The sequence below is a fragment of the Maylandia zebra genome, linkage group LG7, assembly GCF_041146795.1.
Source record: "Maylandia zebra isolate NMK-2024a linkage group LG7, Mzebra_GT3a, whole genome shotgun sequence".
Classification (NCBI taxonomy): Eukaryota; Metazoa; Chordata; class Actinopteri; order Cichliformes; family Cichlidae; genus Maylandia; species Maylandia zebra.
The window spans coordinates 22,542,515-22,565,924 of record NC_135173.1 but is presented as its reverse complement, the minus strand read 5'-3'; the positions used below and the strand labels follow the sequence as shown (position 1 = coordinate 22,565,924).

Sequence of the window (23,410 nt, the reverse complement as noted above, 5' to 3'; positions counted from 1 at the left end):
GGGAACCTGAGGGATAGACCACCTGCAGGGGCTAGAGTGGATTTTTTTGTATATGTATATATAGATTATATATCCTGGAGGGGTCGTGTAAAACTGTTTTATCAGAGTATCTGCATCTTACCAGGACACATTTAGAGACCACCAAGTCCCAAACAAGAGGGTTAGAGGGACTGTGGTGCCACAGGTTGCTGGTTTATGAATTGGACAGCTATGGCTGACGTCTTGTCTGGACTGCACTTTGTTATGAAGCGCCTTGAGGCGACTTTTGTTGTGATTTGGCGCTATATAAATAAAATTGAATTGAATTGAATTGAATTATCATTAACTTTTTTTTTAAATTCCTGCTTTCGTCCTTTGGTAAGGTTTAGGGACTAAACACTGCTTAGCAGTTTGTAGGGACATGATAAGGCTGTGCTGCGTCAGAGGACCTTTTCCAGGGTAAATAACAATAACATGCATCCACCACATGAGTGCTGGTTTGTAAATGGCACAAATACGTGACTTCCAGCAAGTCGACAGAGGTGTGCATGGGACCGCTGTATCTTTCACATTAACTTTTTACTTTTGCTCTTTGGTTAGGTTTAGACAACAAAACTAATTGGTACATGATCTCATGCTGTCCCTTTCAGACACTGAGGGGTCTATGAAAGGACCACTCGTGACTCAGCTGATCATTAACACAAATATGTAATCAGCCAATCACATGAGAGCAACTGAGTGCATTTAGGTGTGTTGGCATGGTCAAGACGACCTGCTGAAGTTCAAACTGAGCATCAGAATGGGAAGAAAGAAGATTTAGGTGACTTGAAATATGGCATGGCTGTTGGTGATATATGGACAGGTCTGAGTTTTGCAAAACCTCCAATCGACTGGTGTTTTCCCACATAAGCACCTCTAGAAAAGGATCTGGAACAGGGAAATATCCAGTGAGCAATGTGTCAGTTGCATCGGAGAAAATGCTTCGTTGATGTCAGAGGTATAAGGAGAATAGCAAGACACCTTTGAGTCTTTCTCAACAATCACTTGTTAACAGCAAAGTATTTTTACAGTCAGAATATTTTTATCCACTAGCAACAATTTATATGGGCTCACCAAAAATGCCCAGCAGATGATTGGAGAAATGTTGAGAGTGGATGTCTGCTGAATTTTTCTTGGTTCCTTGTTGAACCTGTGCCATGGAAGAATTTAACGTTTTAAAGGCAATCACAAGGTGTTACTAATGAAGTGGCGGGTCGGTATACATACATGCATGAAAATGGGACACAGTCACATCCTGACCAAAATTTTGTATATGATTGGCTGAGAGAGAGACTTGCATTTATGCGGGCAGCATTTGCCTGGGAAGCATATTACAGCCTTTTTGCCTTTCATGATCCAGCACTCTCTCCGCACCCTGACAATTTCCACTCACTCCCTCATGTTATTTAGTTTATATCATTAGCATGAGTGAGACACACAGACATCTGTTTTCATCAACTTTCACTTTTAGGAAATTCTGGGGTTGTTCTACTTCCTCATGTAAGCAGATTTCTCACAGCAACACATTTCTGACTGGAAAAGGCAAAAGTTCACAAGCTAATACATAATTAATGCAACACAATAGAATGCATAATAAATACATTGTTTGTTAAAGCCTGCGAGGGGATTACACAAGAACTATCTGAAGCAATAAGGAAAATCTTTGATCTGGGTTTGTGGTTCACGATGTGTTTTAAGCTCATTCGGTTTAACCTAATATCTCACAGGATCTGTAGAAGTGCACAAAAATCTGTAAAACCTGTGACCTGATATATTTTCTGCCTTTGGATCCAGCTTGTCAATTACTATGAAAGCAAACTTTCACACTATGGCTACTCCTAAAGCAGCTGTTGACAAGCTGCTGGTCTATAAATACTCTTTAAAAGAATGAATTTAGTCTTCCTGATCCCCAGAGAGAGCAGACGTGTCAGTCTTGTTCTCCTGTATTAATGGGACAGAGCGTCCGGGCGGTGGGTGGAGGGGGGGAGGGACCTGCACTGCCTCTCATTAAAGACACTTGCTAAAAAGGAGCTGAAGACATCCAGCATCCAGCACACCGAGACGCACGGATGAAAAAAGCGGCAGGAGTGTGTGTGTGTATGTGTGTGTGAGTGAGCGTCTGTCTGTGTGAATAAAGAAACAGAAACAATTGGGTGTTAACAGTGTGAGCGGGAGGCTGAGCCCAGAGCAGAGGACACGGGAGCGCAGCGAAAGAGGAGGGTGAGAAAGAGTCAAAGAGAGACAGAGGAGAGATCATCAGAGCGTGGAACAGGTTCTTTCTGGAGCCCTCTCACTCAGCCTCAGCAGACATGCCTAACTTTGCTGGCACCTGGAAGATGAAGAAGAGCGAGAATTTTGATGAACTTCTCAAAGCTCTAGGTAAGCCCTCTCTATCCTTCCCTCAGTCTCCTCCACAGCCAGAGCCACATCTCTGTGCAAGGCTGACTATCCATCATGCCCATATAGGAAATGGGCTTTTCTTGTTCTTTGGGAATGGCATTCCTGACTTCCGACAACATCATATTGTTCGGAGAAGCTCCCTGGGAACAGGAGGCAGAGAACGGAGAGATGCTGCCGCAGGGAAAACCCTTGGCTTTAAGGGAGATAAGAAACAGTGGATGCTAAATTCCACCCTAAACAGACGTTGTATTGTTACATGGGGAGGAAAACGGGGGGTGCACAACATTATTCATGTTAAGCATTTAAGTAGGGCATGCATTAATGCCAGGGGAGGTCTCTGGAGCCCAGTGTTTTCTCTCGCCTCTGTTCTTTTTTCTTTGTTTTTTCACTCTTCTTAATCTTAACTGATGGTTGTGATGGTTTAGGTTCAGACCAGTTTAACTGGGTCATTCAATTGTGTTGCAGTGTTTAGTCACGCTGGCAGCGCCGAGGCAGGCAGAGCACGGCAAAGGGCCGCCTGTCTTTAGAATAATGCAGAACCCTTCAGGGAGAAGTTCCACTGTGAGAGGTTCCAGGAACTCTCCCGAACTGCTGACACCAAAGACTGGATTAAGATTCAAAATGTTAATGGACACTTCAGGTTTTAGCATAAAAAAAATCATCCAGGTCTAATCTATGTCATTTAATATCAATATGGATGCTGGTCGTATCTACTGTATCTGGTCTCCTGACATGTTTGAAAAATGTCTTCTGGTTTGAACCTATAGCCTTAGTTGGAGATCACCGAGGCAAAGACTGAAACAATGCTGGTTTCAGTTTTTATGGATAAATAAATTAACATCACACTTCTTTCATTTCCAGCCTCTATTTATATGGAGTCATTAAGGAGTTTGGAAAGTTCACTAAAGCACCTCTCCAGCAACCCCTCCCCATTTTGCGTTTGACATTCACCAGGCAGCAGCTGATCTGGCCTTAACTCTAATGGGGAAATCAGTCACTCTGCTAGTTTAGCACCTCATCCATTCAGGAACACATTAACATCTGCCACATCAGATCACCCAGTAGCTCTTACATAAGGACCCCATCAATGAGAATGAGAGAGGGCAGTGATGGGCAACTGACGTGGATGCCAGTGCTGCGGCCTCCACTTTCCATCAACATCTTTATAATTATTTATTGGCTCAGAGGTTTCCCCTGAAGAAAGAGGGGACAATATGCAGAACGAAAAGACCTGATGTGTGCAAACCTGCATCCAAAGCATGTTGTAAATACTCAATAGAAACTTTAGTCAAGTTGTTAGCACCGTTAGAACCGTTTATAGACCTTGAGACATGCATGCAAATTAAATTCAAAGGAAATGCAGCCTTTTTAGACATGAGGGCAGCCTGCTGGTCGCACTGATCCTCATGCATATTTAATGCTAAAAAAACCCCCAAACCACTCTGTGATCTCCTTAGACCATGGGTGGGGTCAAGTAAACTGTCAAATGTGTTTTGAATCCTGACTGTTAACACAGCGGTTTGGGGATAGAATGATCTGAGCTAATTAGGGATTGGGAAATGAAACACTTGATGTTGTTTGCAAGCTTATAAACTGTCTATGGATGGAACTGTAAGTCGGCTGTTGGTAGGAGAAGGGCACTGAGACATAAAAGAGCCAGGGTTTTGGCAGGACGCAAGGCCAGATGGTCTTGCGGACTCAAACCGGGCATGCCAAACACTTGTCACACGCCTGCATGGAGCCACGTGCAGGATCACCACTTTTGCACCCGTCAAACAAAAGGAGAAAGTCAACGCTGACCTGACCTGACATCTTCAACAGTTTGTTTCCTTTCCTTGCAGACATGGCTGAATAATCCCTCACAGTGAGTTTAGTGCAGTTTAGTGAAATAGTTGTGGGCTCTGCCCGAGCCACAGAGCATTTATTGTGTTTTCACTCACAAATGCGTCGCTGTCATTCTTGGTTAATATTCAAACATGTTTGGATGCAAACACAAACCAATACAAGGAAACCTGCAGTCAGCTTGTCTCACTATATTTAAGGTCCTGAGCTGATAGAAACTGGCATGCAAGCCCAGAGAAGACTATCTGGGTGGGGCTGAGGGTATATCGATGGCTGGTTTCCTACATCTTGTTACTGTACAGAATAAACAGCATTTCCCACTTTTTCTCATAATGTGTCAAAATTTCAAAAAAAAAAAAAGAAACACTGTATCTTTACTAAAACAGACTAAAAAGACTTGCTTTTGGAAATCTCTATTTGACTTCTTTTCAAGTACAAGTCAAAACCCCAACATTTAAATGTCCTCCTTTGAGCAAGCACTTGGCGACGGTGGGAAGGAAAAACTCCAGCAGAACCAGGTTCAGGAAGGAGGGGGCATCTGCCATGACTGGTTGGGGGAGGGAGACAGGACAAAAGACACAATGATTAAGAGAGCTAGAGATGAATAATAACTAATAGTTAAATGCAGAGTGGTGTATAAACACAGAGTGAAAAGAGCTGAAGAAGAAACACTTGGTGCATCACGGGAAGCCCCCAGACCCCAGAGGCCTATTGCAGCAAAACTAGGGGAGGATTCAGGTTCACCTGATCCATCTCTCACTATAAGCTTTATCAAAAAGGAAAGTTTTAAGTCTAATGTGAAAAGTAAAGAGAAAGTCTGTCTCCTGAATCCAAACTGGGAGCAGGTTCCACAGAAGAGCGGCTGAAAACTAAAAGGCTCTTCCTCCCACTCTACTTTTGAATATCAGAGGAACCACAAGTAATCACACTGGCAGGCGTGTGGGGTGGCTCATTCCTTGGAAACGAAGACCATGCAAGACCATTTCTGACATCCATATTTCTGCCCTTGCTGGCTGCTGACCAGCTTATTTAGGAGCTGACTGATGGTCAGTCTCATGCGCCGAGTCAGACTCTGAATTGAAGATGCTGGTGTAGCTGATCTGGTTGAGCAGGTGACCCAAGTATTAAAGGCTGAGGTCCTTGCTTGTGGGATCTAGGCTCGAGTCTGATCCAAACCATTTCCTGCGTGTCCCTCACTCTCTCCCCTCTTTCCTGCCAACTGTCTGCCTTGCACTATCCAGTAAAGCCAAAAGGTCTCACAATCTGAAAACTCTTTCAAATCCTTCTCTCTTCTAAAATCTGAGCAGAGAGAATTTTTGCCATCTTGATCATGTGAGTGGAACCTTGTGAAGTCACTTAACTTGTTTTAATTTTTGCTTTTAATGGAAAACAAGCCAAAGCCAAAGAGCCCAACATTGAAATATTAATAAAACAAAAGAAATTTGGTTTTGGTGAACACCAAAAATGGGTCCCAGAGACAACAAGAGCAAACATAAGGGATAATATTGTGACTCCAAGCACATACCACTGAGTCTGGGTAGAAAAGCCACACCCAACCATTATTCAAACCTTCTGTTTGTGAAGGGCAACCAGTCAGAAGAAAGATTGCATAAGGGGAGAGGAAGTAAAAGGTTTTTTAGACAGTGGAGAGTTTGAACAACTTTAAAACATCATAAAGGATATTTTGAAACTATAAATTAGTGAAACCCAGCTACAATCGTGAGACTGACCTTTGTTTCTCCCTCTTGTTGACCTGGTTCGGGTCGTGTCCATCCAGGAGTGAACGCCATGCTGAGGAAGGTGGCCGTGGCAGCGGCCTCCAACCCTCATGTGGAGATCCGTCAGGACGGGGAGCAGTTCTACATCAAAACCTCCACCAGTGTGCGCACCACTGAAATCAACTTCCACATCGGTGAAGAGTTTGACGAGGAGACGGTGGATGGACGGAAATGCAAGGTAAATTTGGTGAGAAGTAAAAAAAAATCAAGTGGTAACCTTAAGTTAAACGTGGTCCAGAATAAAGGCTAAAACTAACTAAGTCTATTTTTTTTGGCTTAGTTTGGTTTAGTTTAAAGGTATGTTTTAGGCCGTTCTAGCACGCTCAATTTTGTCTCAGGTTCTTGAAAATGTTAAGTTTGCATATTATTTGGCAAATTAAAAACAGAAAATAATGGGACGGTCTGGAATAGGAGCACCACTGTCAAAAGGATTTTATTTTCATTTATTGTCAAAATAAATAAAAAATCAGCAGAACTGGCTCTTTGAAAACAGTCCAGTTACTTAAAAAGAAAAATCCACAAACCAATCACTTAATGCAGAACTTATTTTCTTTCTGCTTTCTAAAACCACCTATGTCGGTGGTTTTAGAGACACAAAGGTGTCATAAATATTTATACCCTGTCACTAGCACAGCCCCTTGAGGTCCGCATGTCCTTCTGTAAAGTGGTACAAGAGGCAGGTGTAGCTCTGTAGAGAGAAAGAGATTTCAAAACAAGATGTGTGGATTTTACTGAGCAATCGAGTCATAATTTCTGGATGGAAAAAAAAGACACGGCTGTTGAGATTTTTCAATTATATTTGTGGTGCTTATGAGAACCACATTGCTTTACTCCCCTTCGCTTTCCCTTTTCCCCACCCTCATTTAAATGTTAAACTCTATCTTTTTCTGTTTTTTTCAAACACAATAATTTTTGTGCTGTTTTTCTGCGAAGCAAATAAGATGCGAAGCAGATGGTTTATGTTACAGTCACCCATGTGTTAGGAGAAGCTTGATTAATGGTGTGACTGTGGGACCACAAACCCACTGTGGGGACTCGCCTCCCATGTGCTGCAACAGAAGTCCCCTGAAGGTGGACATAGAAACTTTAAAAAAAATCAGAATTAGTTTAAGTGTAAGGGTTAGGATGTCGTGGGTATTGCCTCTGAACTGCTGACAAAGTGCCTTAGAGTTCATTAAAGTTGGCTTAAGCATTTTATACAGATCATTGCAGCTGTTTGAAAAAAGAAAAAAATCATGCACTAATGTGAGGTTTAAATCAGCAGGCATCCTTCAACACATTAATTTCATGAAAAGATGTGACATATAAGCACAATGTTGTAATCTTTGGTACGTCTCAAATAGTTGTCTTTGGTCTTCTTTTCCAGCAGATATTACACGCAATCGGCTTCATGCTTTAAACTGTCTGCATTGTTTGTACTGCTGGTAATTCTTTCTGTCTTCAAGAGCTTCAAAGCTGTTTCAAAGGCCCGAATGAGAAATTAATACCTCCTCACAGTCTCATCTATTGGTATCATGCTCACGTCAGAGCAGAGAGATTAAGGGCACTGGTGAGAGTTTCTCTCTGAACCTCTGCAGTCCCCGAGGGAGGACTCTTTCATCCTCAAAAGCAGCTAAAGTTTTGACACAGACATATAAATGTGTATATATATATATATATATATATATATATATATATATTTATATATATGTGTGTGTGTGTGTGTGTGTGTGTGTGTGTGTGTGTGTGTGTGTGTGTGTGCCCCAGGGGGAGCAGAGTGGACTAAGGATGTAATAAAATTGTTCATTTAATAACAAATCCCAGTAAAGCAACAGTCACTCAATGTGTAATTCATAATTACAACAATCTGCATATCTGAGGGGAGGAAATGTAGACATCCTGAACTAACAGCTGTACTCTGTTGCTTGTGATGATAGTGAGCTCGTCTCTTAGAGACATCTCTCGATACGATCTGAACAACAAGGCATTTACATCATCCGTAAAGTGAATATGCAGGCTGCACAATTAAATAAAGAGGAAGCGGGGATCGATTAAGCCTGATAAGGCCCATGTGAAAACTGACCTTCTTAGAGCTGAGCGCCACCTGTGTCTGCATATCAACGAATAAAATGATCTCATATGATCAGTTGCACTCCTCTAAAGTTGACCTAATAGAAAATTAATCACTTTACTTTTGTCACTTACATCATCTGCATTCAGTCATTTCCTGATATTACAGAGATAATATTTATGTACTGTAAATGGAGACGTGGACGTTTTTCTACTTTATATTTGTTACTGTAATATCATTAGTTACTTTGTTTATGTAGTTTATACATGGTGTCATATTGTTTATTGCTATAAATGTCAAATCTGTGTGAAGGAAGGAAGAAAAATGAACTTTTGGTGAAGCATATCTGCCCTTTGGTTTCACCTGCACAAGTGCCAAGGTAGGTCTCCCCTGCAGAATTGGTTTTCCCTGTGTCGGGATCAAGCACTGGGCTGTTCAAATCACGGACAAACAGTGTCCCACAGTTGTTTATGTTTTTAAACCCATTTTGCACACAGAGGCATTTTTTGAAAAATGTATTGATAGCAATGTTGAATATTATAGCACATGAAAAAAACAAACAACCATGCGTAAAATAATCACACCATGAAGCCTCTGCCTTTCTAAATGGAGGGACTGTAACTGCGTGTGTATATGTAAGCTTGTAAAACCTGAAGATAGTCAGATTAACAGTATTTTGTCTCTATCTGTCATTCTGCAATTCATCTCATGTAAACAATAACGTGGTGCACAGCGTGATGGGAAAAAAGGCACATACCTTTGACGTTGCGTGACCAACTCTGTATTCCTTGTCCACATAATGCAAAAAAGGTGTTTTAAAAAAAATCTCCATTTTCGGTGATTCGAAACGCCGTTTGTGGACGAAACAGCTGCGTTTTCAAAAATACCAGTGTAGATGTGGACACAGTGTAAAATAGTTAGTAGGGGAGACCGGGGATAGTTGTAACGTGGGTCAGTTGTAACACTTCCAATTTCTCCAATCAGGGCTAAGTTTCAAATGATGTGACTCATCCTGTGCATGCCCAATTCAGTTCTGCTATCACATGTGAAAAATCAGCACATTTTGTCAAACACAGACAATTTAACATGAAAAAAAGTAATTTGTATGCCAAAAAGTAAGTTTTTCTACTTTATTTCAATGTTTAATAGCATTATCTGCTTTGCAGTTAAACTCATCAAACTTAAATTATGTTATTTGTATGTCTATGGGGATATATTCTGTGTAGGTCTTTAGTGCTAATGTTTTAGCCGTTGGCTGTAATGTTAGCTAGTTCATGGCTATAGGAGTCTGGGTCAGTTGTAACAATAATGCAGATGTTGCAACTTACCACACTATTACTTTAACTTATATTAAACAAGTTGGGGCAACGACATCAGCAGAGAGAGGTTCACTGGTCACTTTTGTATATGCGGTAATGCCATTGGCAACACAATTCCTCCACTGTTTGTGTTCCCACACATACATTATGCAGACCACTGTGTCAGAGATGGACCAGTAGGAAGTACTGGTAGTGGAAATAAATCAGGATGGGGGCAAGAAACAGATTTCCTCATCTTTCTGAAGCACTTTGCAAACCACACCAAGGTAAGCCATGATAAAAAGTAATGGAATTGCGATGCTGGTGAACAACTACATTTTTTCAGCTTCATTGTTATGTTCAAAATTGGTGCAAGAGCTGTAGGTTATAATGCCCACTGAGCCAATGAGGCCAAACTCAAGGAAGACCAACCAAAATGAATGAAATATTCAGTTGCAGAAATTTCCATAATTTGTCTTTTTGGGGGGTTGGAATATGTTCAAAAGCTAGATTTCTGCATTCTGTCACACACACACACAGCTACATTAATGGCTCTAAGTGCATTCATGTGTTGAATAAACAAAGATTACACGTTAATGTTTTGTTAGTACCCTTATTTCATTGTGTTACATTTTACCCCAGGATATGTTACAACTAACCCAGACTATGGGGTTAATTGTAACATTTCACTCTTCGTGTTTGAGACCATACCATGCAATGGGTAATTGTGCTGCAGAGAAAATAGCTGCACTATTTAATAGCAGAGACATGTAAATACTTTGCATTACATTTTGAATCCACTACCTTAAACGAGCTCCAATTTACAGACAGAAATGTCAAAAATGTTACAACTATCCCCGGTCTCCCCTAGTTTATTTTATTACTACCTGTAATTTATTGCAGATTACTTGTATTTGTTTAAGTGTTAACTAAATGTTTGAGGTGTGAAATAAACCGCAATGGAGCAAAATATGGGTGTGTGTAGTCGGAGGATGTGTTTGTGCGTGTGCGTGCGCGCGCGCGAGAAGGGGGCGGGGCGAGAACATTTTTCTTGTAAAACAAAGGGGGCCTAGCAAAAAAAGTTTGGGAGCCACTGATTTAAACATCTGTCTTTCTGGGCCTATAATTGATATAAAAATTATTGTATGTAAGAGGGAAAAACATATTAATTTGGGTTGTGGTACTTAGAGGAGACATACAACTGAGCATAAAAGTTAACATGACTAAATTGAGGATTTTATTTCCACACGTGCAGATTTGCAACGAGCATTTTAAAAGCAAGATAGTCACTTTTACATTTGCCTGTGTTCAACAAGAACTTGGAGCTGCACAGCATAAATCCTGCAGCTGGGAGGGATTCTGTATCTAGCAGTAAGCTGTCACCCTGCTATAAGTGCCAGGAGAAAAGTAGCTTGGAATAAGTGAGAGCTGTGCTGCAGTATATTCACCTATGTGAATATAGAAAGTGCAGTGCAGAGAGTTACATAACAGATGTGCGAATGAGAATCTTGTCGACCTTCTCAAACCTATATGAATTTGGAGATCAGTCATATTTTTAAAATACTTTGATAAGATATTGTCAAATATTTGTCAAATATTTGAACTTTTAGCTCCTCCATTTAAGACAACTTTCCTCTGATTGGCTGCCCCTCTTAGAAGATTTAAACAACAGGTGGGTGGGGCATCTGCACCTGACATCCCTATATTGGGAATACTGCCACTAGTTAACATCATACAGAGATTAGTCTTACCCACTGGCTCACTGGGTTTACTTGTACAGTACACACATGAACCTACATGAACTCCATATATAAAACTCTGTTAATGGTAATATTAGCAACCATCATTAAAACATAAAGAGGTTCCCTTTTAATGTTAATCTACTTCATTGCAAGTCTCATAAATGATCAAAAAACACGCTATACCTTTATCATCTATTCGTGAGGGACTGAAGTCGTTTAGAGACCTTTTTTCTTTTTATTAGAATTGGCCGTCGACATTCAGTAGCAAGTTTTCAAGCTGCTTTTCTTTATCCTGTATTACGTAATTTCCCCGCCAGCTTGCTCTTCCAAAAAGCTAGACAGTTGTCTGGTTCCATTTTCAAATCTGTAATGGAAAAGTTAACATCCCGAAATATTCCTGGGCAACAGGACGAGTGAAATTCCTGCTTGTGGAGAAGAAATTCTGCACACGGAAAGGAAACTGTGTAATTGCATGCATGTGCTAGTCAATATAATTCAGCCCAAAGCCTGAGAAATTGGAGATACAGTGTGTATTTATCCCAAACCACAGCATCCCTGTGGGTATTTGGACTGAACTCATTAACAGTTTGAGCCTTGTATCTCTCTCTCTCTGTAGCACTGCAGATAATACCTGAATGCTTTAGCTGCACTCACCGGATAACATGTGACACACAGACTTGTTGTCTTTACCTTTTGTTTTATGGTTTGATCTACATGTTGCAGCCAGGGGGAGCAGACATGACCCATTTTATATGACAGCGTTGGCTCCCTCTGTCTGAGCCCTGGGGCTGGGCTACACAGCTCTCAGCATCTCTGCTAGGAAGGCGACAAGTCAAGTTACCGTCACACATTTCTCACCTCTGGTTGCTTGAGCTAGCGCATCAGCGTCACTGCATTTAGGGGCGAAAGGCTTTATGAAAGACAAAAGGTACAGGCAGAGGTGTGCCTGACCCTGGATTTAAATGTAAAATTGTCTTTAAATTAAAGTGGCTGTCGGGCCACTTTAAATAGGGGTTTATATTTATTGTGTTTGGCTTAATCAAATTTGTGTTATAGCATGCACAGTAGGGGAAATAATTATTCAATCCACTTCTGAATTTGTTTGTTCACTCACGAAGAAATGAACTGTACATATTTTTTATGGCAGCTTCATTTTACTGGAGACAGAATAACAACAAAAAAAAGACGGAGGATAAGAACCTCCTTCCCTCAGCCCGAACACTGAAAATGGGTCATGGATGGGTCTTCCAGCAAGACAAAGACCCAAAACAGCCATTCCAACAAAGGAGCGGCTAAAGAAGAACACATTAAGGTCATGGAGTGGCCTAGCTAGTCTCCAGACTTCAGTCCTTCAAGTTGTTGAGCAGCAGCCAAGAAACCTAAAGGAGTCCACCCTGAGATGTCTGCAAACTGACCAACTTCAAGAAATGTCTTACCACCAACAAGGGCTTGTCCAAAAATTAGATAATGTTCACGTCTTTGCAAGACTTACAAATTCAGCACGGGACCAAATATTTTAAATTATAATATAAATAATAATAACAAAAAAAGTCTTCTAGCTAGTTTTGATGTGCAGCAAATTCTTCTCGTTCTGCATTCTGACTGATCCCATGTTTCTCTCCTGAGACCACAGAGTGCCTGAAACAAGTGAAAAAAGAGGAGATGGTTGCAAACCAGCAGGACATTTTCACAGAAAAGAAAATGACAACAACCTCAGTGTTGGACTGAGTTCAGCCACTAATTAGGGGTTATGCAAACAGTGCTGAACAAATCCCGGACACTCACGGGAGGCTGAAACTGAAAACACTGTATAGCATTGATGGTTCAACATTACAAGGAGAATTATTTTTTAGCAGTTGCCAATTTACAGATAAAGCAACACTATTATTTATTTGAAGCCGGTCTTTCCAATATGCACCCAATCTTAAGCTTATTTAACCACTTACTGTGTATTAAACTACTAAATAGACCATTATTACCACTGAGCTCCCTGCAGTTTGTTGCTGGCAAGGCTTTAATGCCCCCTTTGTCTTAAAACAGCTGTTTAGCTTAAGGCTTTAAATCAAAACAGTAAAGCTGTAGGGAGATGAAAGGTGATGAAATGCCCCACATAATCACGATTTTATTTTAAACACAATTAAAAATACTGCTGCATATTTCAAGGTAAAAAATGAAGCAATGGTGGTCAGCAGCAAGCCTGCTGTTCCCTTGTGTGGCAATTATTACACAATCCTAGAGCAAAATCTGCAGAAGGCAGGACCCGCTGACCCTGGCACATGTGCCACAGGGGCGAGAGGGAGTGCGCGGGTGTTGGCGAGGTCTCAGGTGGATGAGGTTGGCAGAGAAGCCCTTAGTGGGTTTTAGCCTTCAGGCTTGGCTGCACCAGTGGTTAAAAGGATTACAAACTGATCTGCACCTTGTGAAGAGCAGAGGGCTTATTAACACCACCACAAGGTTAAAAAGCTCCGGTTAATCTGTGCAAGTGTGGTAACTGATAAGGTGCTTCCTGTCAATGCCAGAGGTGACAGCGAAAGTTAAAGGAGATACGCTTTAGTGGAGAGAGGTGGTTATTATCAGGTAATTTACTACCTGCAATTGTGGTTTTTGCATTTGTAAATGTAAAAAATCATCTGAGCACAACATAGCAAAGAGCACTTTCTTCATTTATGCTGATGGGCAGCACTGATGATGGTGGTGTCTTTTTTGCTAACGAACCACTGTAACACCGGCTAATGATAAAAATTTCTTTCTAAGGGCGGACCGTTTACCTTTTGCTTAGTCAAGTTTCACATGACCTCGATGTACATCTTAGAAAAATACTGCTGTGTCAAACGCTTTAATAAATTGACAAAAAATATAGGAAATGATGCAATTATGATATGTTAATCTGATGCAGTGGTATTGTTTGTACACCATCGTAATAATGCTGGTACAAGATCAGCAGTGCAACTGACCAATCGCGTTCAATTAGCACTAGCCTTAAAGCTAGCTAACGCTCGGATGTCAGATCTATGGAAGCCCGTTTCCGCCACTAAAAAAAAAAAAAAGCTAGTATCCATAACTCGAAATTTCGAGTTATTATCTCGAAATTTCGAGAAATATAACTCGAAATTTCGAGTTACTTTTCTCAAAATTTTGAGTTAGCTCTGCCAATCAAAAATATACGTGAATGAGGTCGCTTTCTTGTTACCCGGAAGCATATGGTGCAGGACCGCGCACTCAAAAACGGATCCCAACAAATTAAAGTATGTTTGCTGATAGTAACACCATGTGATTCAGCTAATAACACAGGGATTTCATCATTTGTGAAGCCAGGCTGAAAACACTCAGCAATCTGTGCATTCACGACTGGATGTAATACCGGTAGCTTAGCTGTAGCATTTGTAGCTGAGGGCTTCAGCTTCCGGGTAACATGGAAATGACGTCATTCACGTAGATTACTGATTGGCAGCGCTAACTCGAAATTTCGAGTTGCTTTTCTCAAAATTTTGAGTTAATATGTCGAAATTTCGAGATAATAACTCGAAATTTCGAGATCCTTTTTTTTTTTTTTTAGTGGCGGAAACGGGCTTCCATACAGATCGGATATGCTGCTTGGTAAAGTGTTTATTACATTGTATAAATTAATAAAGAAAAGAGTGGAAATGTTTACCATTTTTACCACAAGGGAGTTTTGTATAATCAATCACATTTTTTTCTTTTTCCCCACATGCAAAGCTATGACATCACAACAACATGATTGGTCAATTGCAATGTTGATCCTTGCTCAACATTATTATGATAATGGCGGAAGAACACTAACTCTGGGGTCTGAGACCCACCACAGTTACACAGGTTTACACTGAGATATTCATTGATGGATAATAATCTAAAGATTCTGAAATTTAACAGCCAACATTAGCTTTTTTTCTTCTCTATTTTCTCATATGCTCATATGATATTATTATGGGATACTGAAAAATATGCCCGCAAAAGCCATTTTGAAACAATGAAAAAATTGCAAAGACGCATATTAGATGAACGAAATGACAATTTGTGACCATAAGTTCCCGTGGGAATCTATCACTAAAGAGGTTGCGATTTTCTTTTCAAATATCTGTCATCTTTTTGTAGGAGTCCGTTTTAAACGGTTCTTAGAAAAAACTGTGCATCTGCCCTCTCTTTACCAGTCTGACACGTCATTTGTCTTCTGGCAGCTGCAAGGAAAGGCAAAGGATAAACACTGCCGTTAGAGAGATAATGTGATCAAACTGTGGGAGGAAGCTGAGCGAGAGTGTTATTTTGGGCTCTGAAAGAAAGCTTGAAAAATCCAACATAAAACTTTAAACCTTAACAGGAAATGAGATGTTTTCCCTCCACATCCCATCATATTATTTGCATCTGGTAAAACATGAGAGACTAAAAGAAAAGCAAAGACAGGGGATTTTCTGATAAGTAAAACACTACAGACAACACTGGAAAAGGTGAAACACATGCTGCAGACATTGGTCTTGGCCTCAAATGTGTGTACATAAGCACTTAGGATGCATGAGAATTTATCTGTGACTAGGAAAGCAAAAGAAAGATCAAATGAAAAAAAAAGAAAAAAGGCAAAGAGTGGAAAAAAGAGCTAAAGAAAGAAAGTAGTAGATGATCTGGCAGGAATATCATCAGCTGACCTTTTTATTTTTTATGTCAGCTGCACAGCTGTTACTGCATGTGACGTTTGGTAAAATCTGTCCACAGATATATAAATATGAGCACCATATAAAGTCTTTGTGGTATAGTTCCTGCTACAGGAAATCTCTCTAAGACTTGCTACTGATACACACAGAGTTACAAAGTGAAAAACCATATCAGCCTTGCTGTCGTGGCTGATAAACAGAGGGAACGCTGGAAGAAAGCCCTGCTGTTCTTCAGCTTGGCAAAGACTGTGGACGGCAGCCCGCGGGGATCTGTGATGGCTTTGGCTACCTTTGATATGGTGATTAACATTTGCCTCTGAGAAACCGAGGTGGCTGCTGAATTCAAATCAGAGGAATGGTGCTTTTTTCGAATTACAAAATAGCACAAACTATCAAACAAATGATCAGAAATCAAAACACAAATACGCCACCATGTGAGAGTTCATATTGTAGAGATTTTTTTAGGGTTTTTTAAGCTTAAATGCAGTCTTGGATAATGCTTTGACAGCTTTGATCAGTTCCAGGCTTTGGAGTGAGATCACTTAGCTAATTAGGATGCAATGCTGAAATGAAAAATGCAGCTGGTTGTATGGAGATGAAGCAAACTTCAACTGTGGGAAATCAGAGTCAGAGAAGAATAAGGCAGTGTTTTTATTCTTGAGTGACAACCTAGCCACCAGTTACACTCTGATATTTTGTTAAATTCAATAAAATAATGGATTAACAAAATAAAACATTTGGTGTTATAATAGAGCTGGTGGTACACTGAGTTTCCAGTCTTTGTGCTAAACTGCATACCTCCCTGCTTCACTCTGTTAAACCGGTAGATGCCAGTGACACTGATTAAACTAGAAAAAAAAAGTTCTCTAATTCTGAATTCTTCTCTCATTTTTAAATATATGAAATCTGAGTAAAATTACAACAAAGAGTAAATTAACATGTATGATGTAAAATGACTCCTCAATGAATTCGTATCCAGAAAGAGAAGCACATTTCCTAAAATATCATACAGTTTATTTAACAGAACAGCTGTGGAAACAGTGGACAGCTGAAATGAACTACAAGGGCAGTTTATGAGTCCCACACCGTCTAAATTATATACGCTGACCTTTTTGGGTTTTTTTTCTCTCAAGTAGGCTGTGTTGGATTTTTTAGCAAATGTGAAGCCAATGGAGGTCTGCCAGGACTGGCTGTAATGTGTTACATGCATCAAGTGTTTGTAAGCAGCTTTGCTTCTTGTTCTAATTCATGTGTGGCCGAATAAAGTTGTTCAGTCAGGTTATTGGCGAATACGTCCACTGAACCAGTACATGGCTAGACTGAAGATACATTAATGCTGGCAAATGAGTTTAAAATTGGTAAATGTGTAAATGTTCTACAAATCGTTGCTATATTGATATTTTAAATATACAGTAAAACATCAAGCTTGGGAACTATATATCAACCAAATGTGAAACCTTTATGCATTCACAGAGTTCTGCTGTGTACACAGTACCCTTACATTACTGTAACTCATCAACCATTTTGGTCATTTTTGGTAATTCTGTAATTTTGGTCATTTTACAGCCAAAATTTGAAACTAAGTCCACGTGGCCTGTGAGCTGTCTGGGTAATAAAAGGTTAAATCCTACATTTCTTTCTAATGGCGATTTCTCAGAAGTTTCTCAGAAGTCTTTCTCGTGTTCTCTGATTTATGAGCTCGGTAAAGATTTTCCTTGTGTATTTATGATCTCAGTTACTACTTTTAGTTATTGTTCAGCATAGCTTAATGTTCATGTTTGAAATTATTGCTCCCATTTAGAATGAAACTCATGTTAAAGCTGGACATGTTTTAGGGTGTGCTACCTTGTGATTGGCAAGTCAGCAGTGTCTGAACACACAGCATTCTTCGGTTTCTCATAATGCGTAGTTTAAAAAAACAAAACAAGATGGCGGCGGTCAAAATGCTGAATGCATCTTTGACATGCAGTCTGTGAGCAAAACTCACTTCTGGCTAAATCAACTTAGTGCTGATGCTGACATGCATTAAGGGTAAAATTCAAAAAGCCCATTTGGGAAATGATCACATTGCACACCCTGAAACAGTGTAAAAGTGCAACATGAATATATATCTTCTAGAAAATCGTGCTGACCCTGGTGCCTTTTTGTCCCTGTCTTCCCAGAGCCTCGCCACCTGGGAGTCAGAGAACAAAATTCACTGTCAGCAGACTCTGGTGGATGGTGACGGCCCCAAGACCTTCTGGACCCGAGAGCTGAATGGAGATGAGCTCACACTGGTGAGCGCACACTAATAAGTCATCTTCTCACTGAAAGCCTCTTAATAGATGACCACTGTTGCTTAGAAAAAAAAACCCAAAGCAACTTTACCAACACAAAAGCAGAAAAGTCTAGGCTAAATGAAGAGAAAGACAAAGAATGAATGTTTGCCTAAAAATGTTATTTTACACGGATCGAGAGCAGGATCTGTAAGGTTTCTTCTGTAAGGCATCACGGCTTGGACCCAGAAGACATCAGATGCATTAAGATGTGCCTTTTGAGCAACTAGTGTACTCTGTTTGAGAAATGGTTAATAAAACTCAGGCAGTGAGTGTATGAAGTCACCCTGGAGATTCATCCATAAAGGAAATGAGAGAGGCTGTTTCCCAAGGAGGCAAGCTTTCATCCACCCCGCAGAGAGATGTGAAAAGAGAACAAGAGGGGCTGCTACGCTGACATTGCAGTAATACCCCCTGTATTTATCCAGATTAATATGGGCAGGAGTCAATGGGTCTGAAGCCCCTCAAATGACGTGCAGGGGAGCAGAGCAACGCATCAGAAGACCAGTTCTCAGGGCCTCAACAGCTTTCTATTCTCAATGTTCAGCGCTCCCACACTCATTCCTGTTGTTCTTATGAGATGAATATCCAAAAGGCCAAAGCCTGAAACAATATGGAAGGTTTAGATGCTGAAAATAAGTCATCACAGAATGTTTATATAGCTCTATATTACAGGCCAGAATCAAGCAAGAAACAGCTTAAATCAAATCCTCAGTGTCTAAATAGTATTTTGCTCGAAGCTCCTCGTTCAAACTGACAAGCTGAGGAGGCTGAACATATGAATTCTTCTCGAGGCGATAAAAGCAAAATGTGTTACAGAGCTTGCCCCTCTGGTAGCCATGCTGCTGTGGAGGAGCTGAAGCATTCACACACTTACGGAGAGTGATCCTGCTGAACTGTGACAGAAGCTCACTCTCTGTGCTTCTCAGCTCTCCTCACTGTTATTATCCATGTACGTCGCTACACAGTCAGAGAAGCTTGAAGCCACATTTGTCCATGCTACTGTAGAGTTTAAAGAATAATATGCAATGTAATTTAAACTGTCCATCCATGATAATACTAAGGAGTAGTGTGCCATTGCCTTGCCATTAACCTCTGGGTTGCAAAGGGGCTTGCAGAGAAGCAGCACATGTGCACAAGCTGAAGCCGATTAAACAGCATGGGGGATGTGACAGGATAGGACTCACGCAAGGCTGTCAGCTGAGACATCATCTGATCTGCCAGGCTGATGTCTAACCTTGACTCAGTGGTCTACGCTCTGGTCTATAGATTACTAAAATGACTTTGGAGTGGCAAACATAATCGCTGCCTGGATTACATTTGGAGCCATCTGCGGATAGGTTTAGGCAACTAATGCACTATACTCTGATAGGTCTCTGATAGGCTCCTTTGGTTTGCATTTCATCTCACTGGACAGATTATAAGAGTTCTTAAGCAGGATTACCAAATGTTAAACTTTAAAAAACATTTTTTTAAAAACCCTCCAGACTTTTTATCTCCCTAATTTGTTATAAAATTGCAAAGACCAAATGCAAGACAGAAGGCAGATGAAATGTAAGGGAAATAAATGCATAAACACTACTGGGAACACTGGGAAAATAAGACTATTAGAAACACGAAACAAGAAATTCAACAAACAGAAACAGAAACACACCACACACTAAACAAGCAGGTTTACATGGTTTATGTTTTTTTAAACTCATTGAAGCGGAAAGCCAACACTCTTGATTGCTTTATTTCTAAATCACTGAACGAACAGAGGCATCATTTACTAATTGTTCAGCACGTCATGAAGCACCATTACGAGAACGAGAGAGCCACGAGTCATCTTCACACCCAGATGCCTTTCTGTCAGACAAGGAGCTGCAAAACCCGAAAGAAATATTGTGTGAATCTAATTTGAAGCTATCGGCTTTAAAAAAAAAAAAGCGACTAACAATAGCAGAGCTTCAGCTCCTGACTCAAAGGAAGACTCAAGATCACACAGCAATGGTCTGAATGTGGCACATAACTAGGGCACATTTCCATATGATTTGCATGATCCGTTTAATTGGTTTAAGTCTGGAAATACTTGAGGGATAAAGTTGTTGTGTGGACGTCTTTTTGCAGCTGCATCATCTTGAAATGAAATCAGAGAACAGAAGGCTGGGCTCGAGCTGTGCATAAATCAGTCATTCAGAAGTTTCCTTTGGTTTCATCATCGGCAGTGTGAGGTAGACCCAGACTGATGAGCATAAATGTGACACTGATGTAGTGGCACATACTTCACTATTAAAAGGAGAAAAGTTTTCTTCTTCAGCCCACATAATCTTATTCTCTTGACATTATCCTGAAGAAAAAAGCAGATTGTTGTTTGGTTCAGAATTCAAAGCAAGAATACTTTCTAAGGAGAAAGTAAGTCGATTTGAAAGTATCTTTCAATCACTCTGATTGACAACTAAATGGCCAAAAATAAAATGGGAAACCTATTAATATGAGTCTAAAACCATTATAACACATGTGTCACAGCCCAGAACCTTTCTAGATGTTATTCGATGGAGGCGTGTGTGGAAACATAAATGTCAGGCACAGACATCAGATATTTTTATCCTGCCAGCTCTCTAGTATGAAATCTATACAACGCAATTCAGATCCCAGTGGGTGGGAGTCATGTGCACTGTTACCTGCACCTTTAACTTTAACTTTCAGGCCCCTCTTCAGTGGAACCATTTCCAGTTTGGATTTGGGAGACAGTCACTATCTCTACTTTTAAGATTAGGCTCAAAACCTTCCTTTTTGATCAAGCATATAGGTTTTTTGGGGGGCCTTTTTCAGCTTTATTTGATAGGCTCAGTGAAGAAAGGACAGGAAAGCAGGGGCAGACTCAAACCACTCTCAGCCGTATGACATGTGGTTGTCGCTGCTGGGGGCTTCCCGTGATGCACTCTGCGTTTATACAGCACTTTGCATTTATTATTAGTTATTATTAACCTCTGTCTCTCCTCCACGGTGTGTCTTTTGTCCCGTCTCCCTCCCCTCACTTCCAACCCGTCGCACGGCAGATGGCTGCCTCTCTCTGAGCCTTTGTTCTGCTGTAGGTTTCCTTCCTGTTAAAAGGTCTGTGAAGGTCCTCAGTCATCCAGGTGATCGTAGTCTAATGAGCTTGGAAAGAAAAGCATCTGGACTTCTTTAAGTTTCTTGAAATCAAGAAGTAAAGAAATCAATCAAATCAAGAAACCTAAAGAAGTCCAGACGCTTTTCTTTTCAAGCTCCTTGGACTTCCTGTTAAAAGGGAGTTTTTCCTTCCCACTGTCACCAAGTGTTTGCTCAAAGAGGTTCTCTGACTGTTGGTGTTTTCTCTGTATTATTGTAGGGTTGGTCTTTATCTTACAATATAAAATGCCTTGTTATGATTGATGCTATATAAATATAATAAAATTGAACTGAACTGAACACCCATTTAAAGTTTAACAGTGAACAACTGCTAGTATGATTTTTGACCAAAGAATTCAGCAGCTATCATCAGATTCTGGATGTGAGCGAGGGGGAAACTGAGAAACTAGAATCTTTTTGTCACCTTTGGCACAGATTTTTGGTTCTGTAGACAATTTCTTTGAGGACACCACCCCTGATTCCCCCTCAGATACCTCACTGTTGTTTAAATGGTTTAAGAGAACATTTTTAAATTCCTGTCTTAGGCCCACCTGTGCCACTCTATTTAAAGAAAAAAAAATTCTGGAAATTCTCCTGTATATACAGCAGAAATTTATTTTAAAAAAAGCATATAAACTTTAAATTTATAAAGAAAACAGTGGAGAACAAATGAAATTCAATTTCATAGCAAACAAAGGACATATTCAGAAACAGACATAAGCCATTTCCAAATGAGTCCATTGCACTTCAACAGTAATAAGACTACAGGAAACACATCAGTACTCTCATGTGAAATACAAAACCTGTTCATGATCAGTCCTGGGAGATCGGTTGAGAACACATATTTTCTGGTATTTTGTGGTCCTGCATGTCAACACAAACTATGCTGCGGTGTCTGTGTCTTTGTGCAAAGGGGGAAAAAATGTTTGCATTAGCTCAAGGCTCGGCTTTTGTCATCTCAGTGTGTTTAGAACAGAGGATAAAGTCACATTCTTTCAGAAAGATTTAGTGTGCACTTATTTGCACACTCAAAAACTGAAAAAGTCCAAATGCCTTAGGACTTTTAGGCAGGCTTGTTGAAGTTTCAAAATGTGACCATTATAAGCGATAATCACTATCACATGGATGAAATTATCTTTTTGTCCCCTCCAGATTTTTGGTGCGGATGACGTAGTGTGCACAAGGATTTATGTCCGGGAGTGAAGCGCTACGACCTTCATCAGACCGAGGCAGACGCCCATTTGGGCCACAGCTCATTTAAACCCAACAACACATCATGCTAACATGCTAACGCATTTGCGACGTATCCTGTATTATCTCTCAGCATCAGCCTGCTTAGTATCCCATAGCGATGTCTCTGTAATCTGGTTATTAATAGTGAATATTGTGTCAGCAGTACAGTAGCTGGGTATCTCCATATCCATACGTACAATCCCGGTGTCGGCTGTTTAAGTAGGAGTTAGTCATCAGTTGCATCGATTAAATGTTCATGTTCAATGAGAACACACAATAAAAAATGGAAACAAATAGTCTCTGCGCTCATTTCTCGATTACATGAATTTAAAGTGAAAGTGCCCTGGCCATCAAAACATCATTTCAAAGGAATAGTTTGGTGAAAGCACCACAATGAGAGAAACAGCGTTCACATGTATGAGTTGCTTCAGTGACAATGGTAGCAATAGCACCTTTCTACTCGACCTGCGCACTCAAAACGCTTTATCCAACATGCATCATTCACCCACTCCCTCACATTCATACAAGCACTTTTTTACTATCGAACATTCACACTCTGATGGATGCAGGATCAAACCACAACCCTTCTGGCTAGTAGATGTTCTGCTCTACGTCCTGAGCTACAGCCACCCTATGAGCATGCAGTGCAGTCACTCACGAGACAAAACAACTACTGGCATCATCCTACTTTGAATAAAGTCCTGATCAACTAGCCTTACCAGTTTACATGACTGGAAAGAGAGCTGCAACTTCACTGGAAACACAAAACCGCATGTATAGAATCAGTAAAATCTGCAAAAAAAATAAAATAATTTGCCCTCTTCCTGGTTTCTTATCTTCTTTTTTTTGCATATTTGTAATACATATTTCAGATCATCAAACAAATTTTAATAATAGACAAAGATGACCCGAGTAATTGCAAAGTGCAGTTTTTGAAT

At 40.4% G+C, this 23,410-nt stretch overlaps 1 protein-coding gene across 1 annotated transcript; it reads left to right on the top strand.

The window, feature by feature from the left end:
• The first annotated feature begins 2,036 nt into the window (after window positions 1-2,036).
• crabp1a (cellular retinoic acid binding protein 1a) lies at window positions 2,037-22,766 on the top strand. Its single transcript, XM_004570273.5, has 4 exons — window positions 2,037-2,397; window positions 6,038-6,216; window positions 17,955-18,068; window positions 22,392-22,766. Exons 1-4 carry the CDS (start codon window positions 2,328-2,330, stop codon window positions 22,440-22,442), a joined length of 414 nt encoding a protein of 137 aa, XP_004570330.1. The 5' UTR covers window positions 2,037-2,327; the 3' UTR covers window positions 22,443-22,766.
• Window positions 22,767-23,410: the final 644 nt, after the last annotated feature.

What these genes read in the sequence shown, in the direction of transcription:
- crabp1a (XM_004570273.5), top strand. Translation starts at nt 2,328, where the DNA reads ATGCCTAACTTTGCTGGCACCTGGAAGATGAAGAAGAGCGAGAATTTT. An exon ending in TGGATGGACGGAAATGCAAG is followed by an intron (nt 6,217 to 17,954) that starts GTAAATTTGGTG and finishes CTGTCTTCCCAG; the next exon opens with AGCCTCGCCACCTGGGAGTC. An exon ending in ATGGAGATGAGCTCACACTG is followed by an intron (nt 18,069 to 22,391) that starts GTGAGCGCACAC and finishes TGTCCCCTCCAG; the next exon opens with ATTTTTGGTGCGGATGACGT.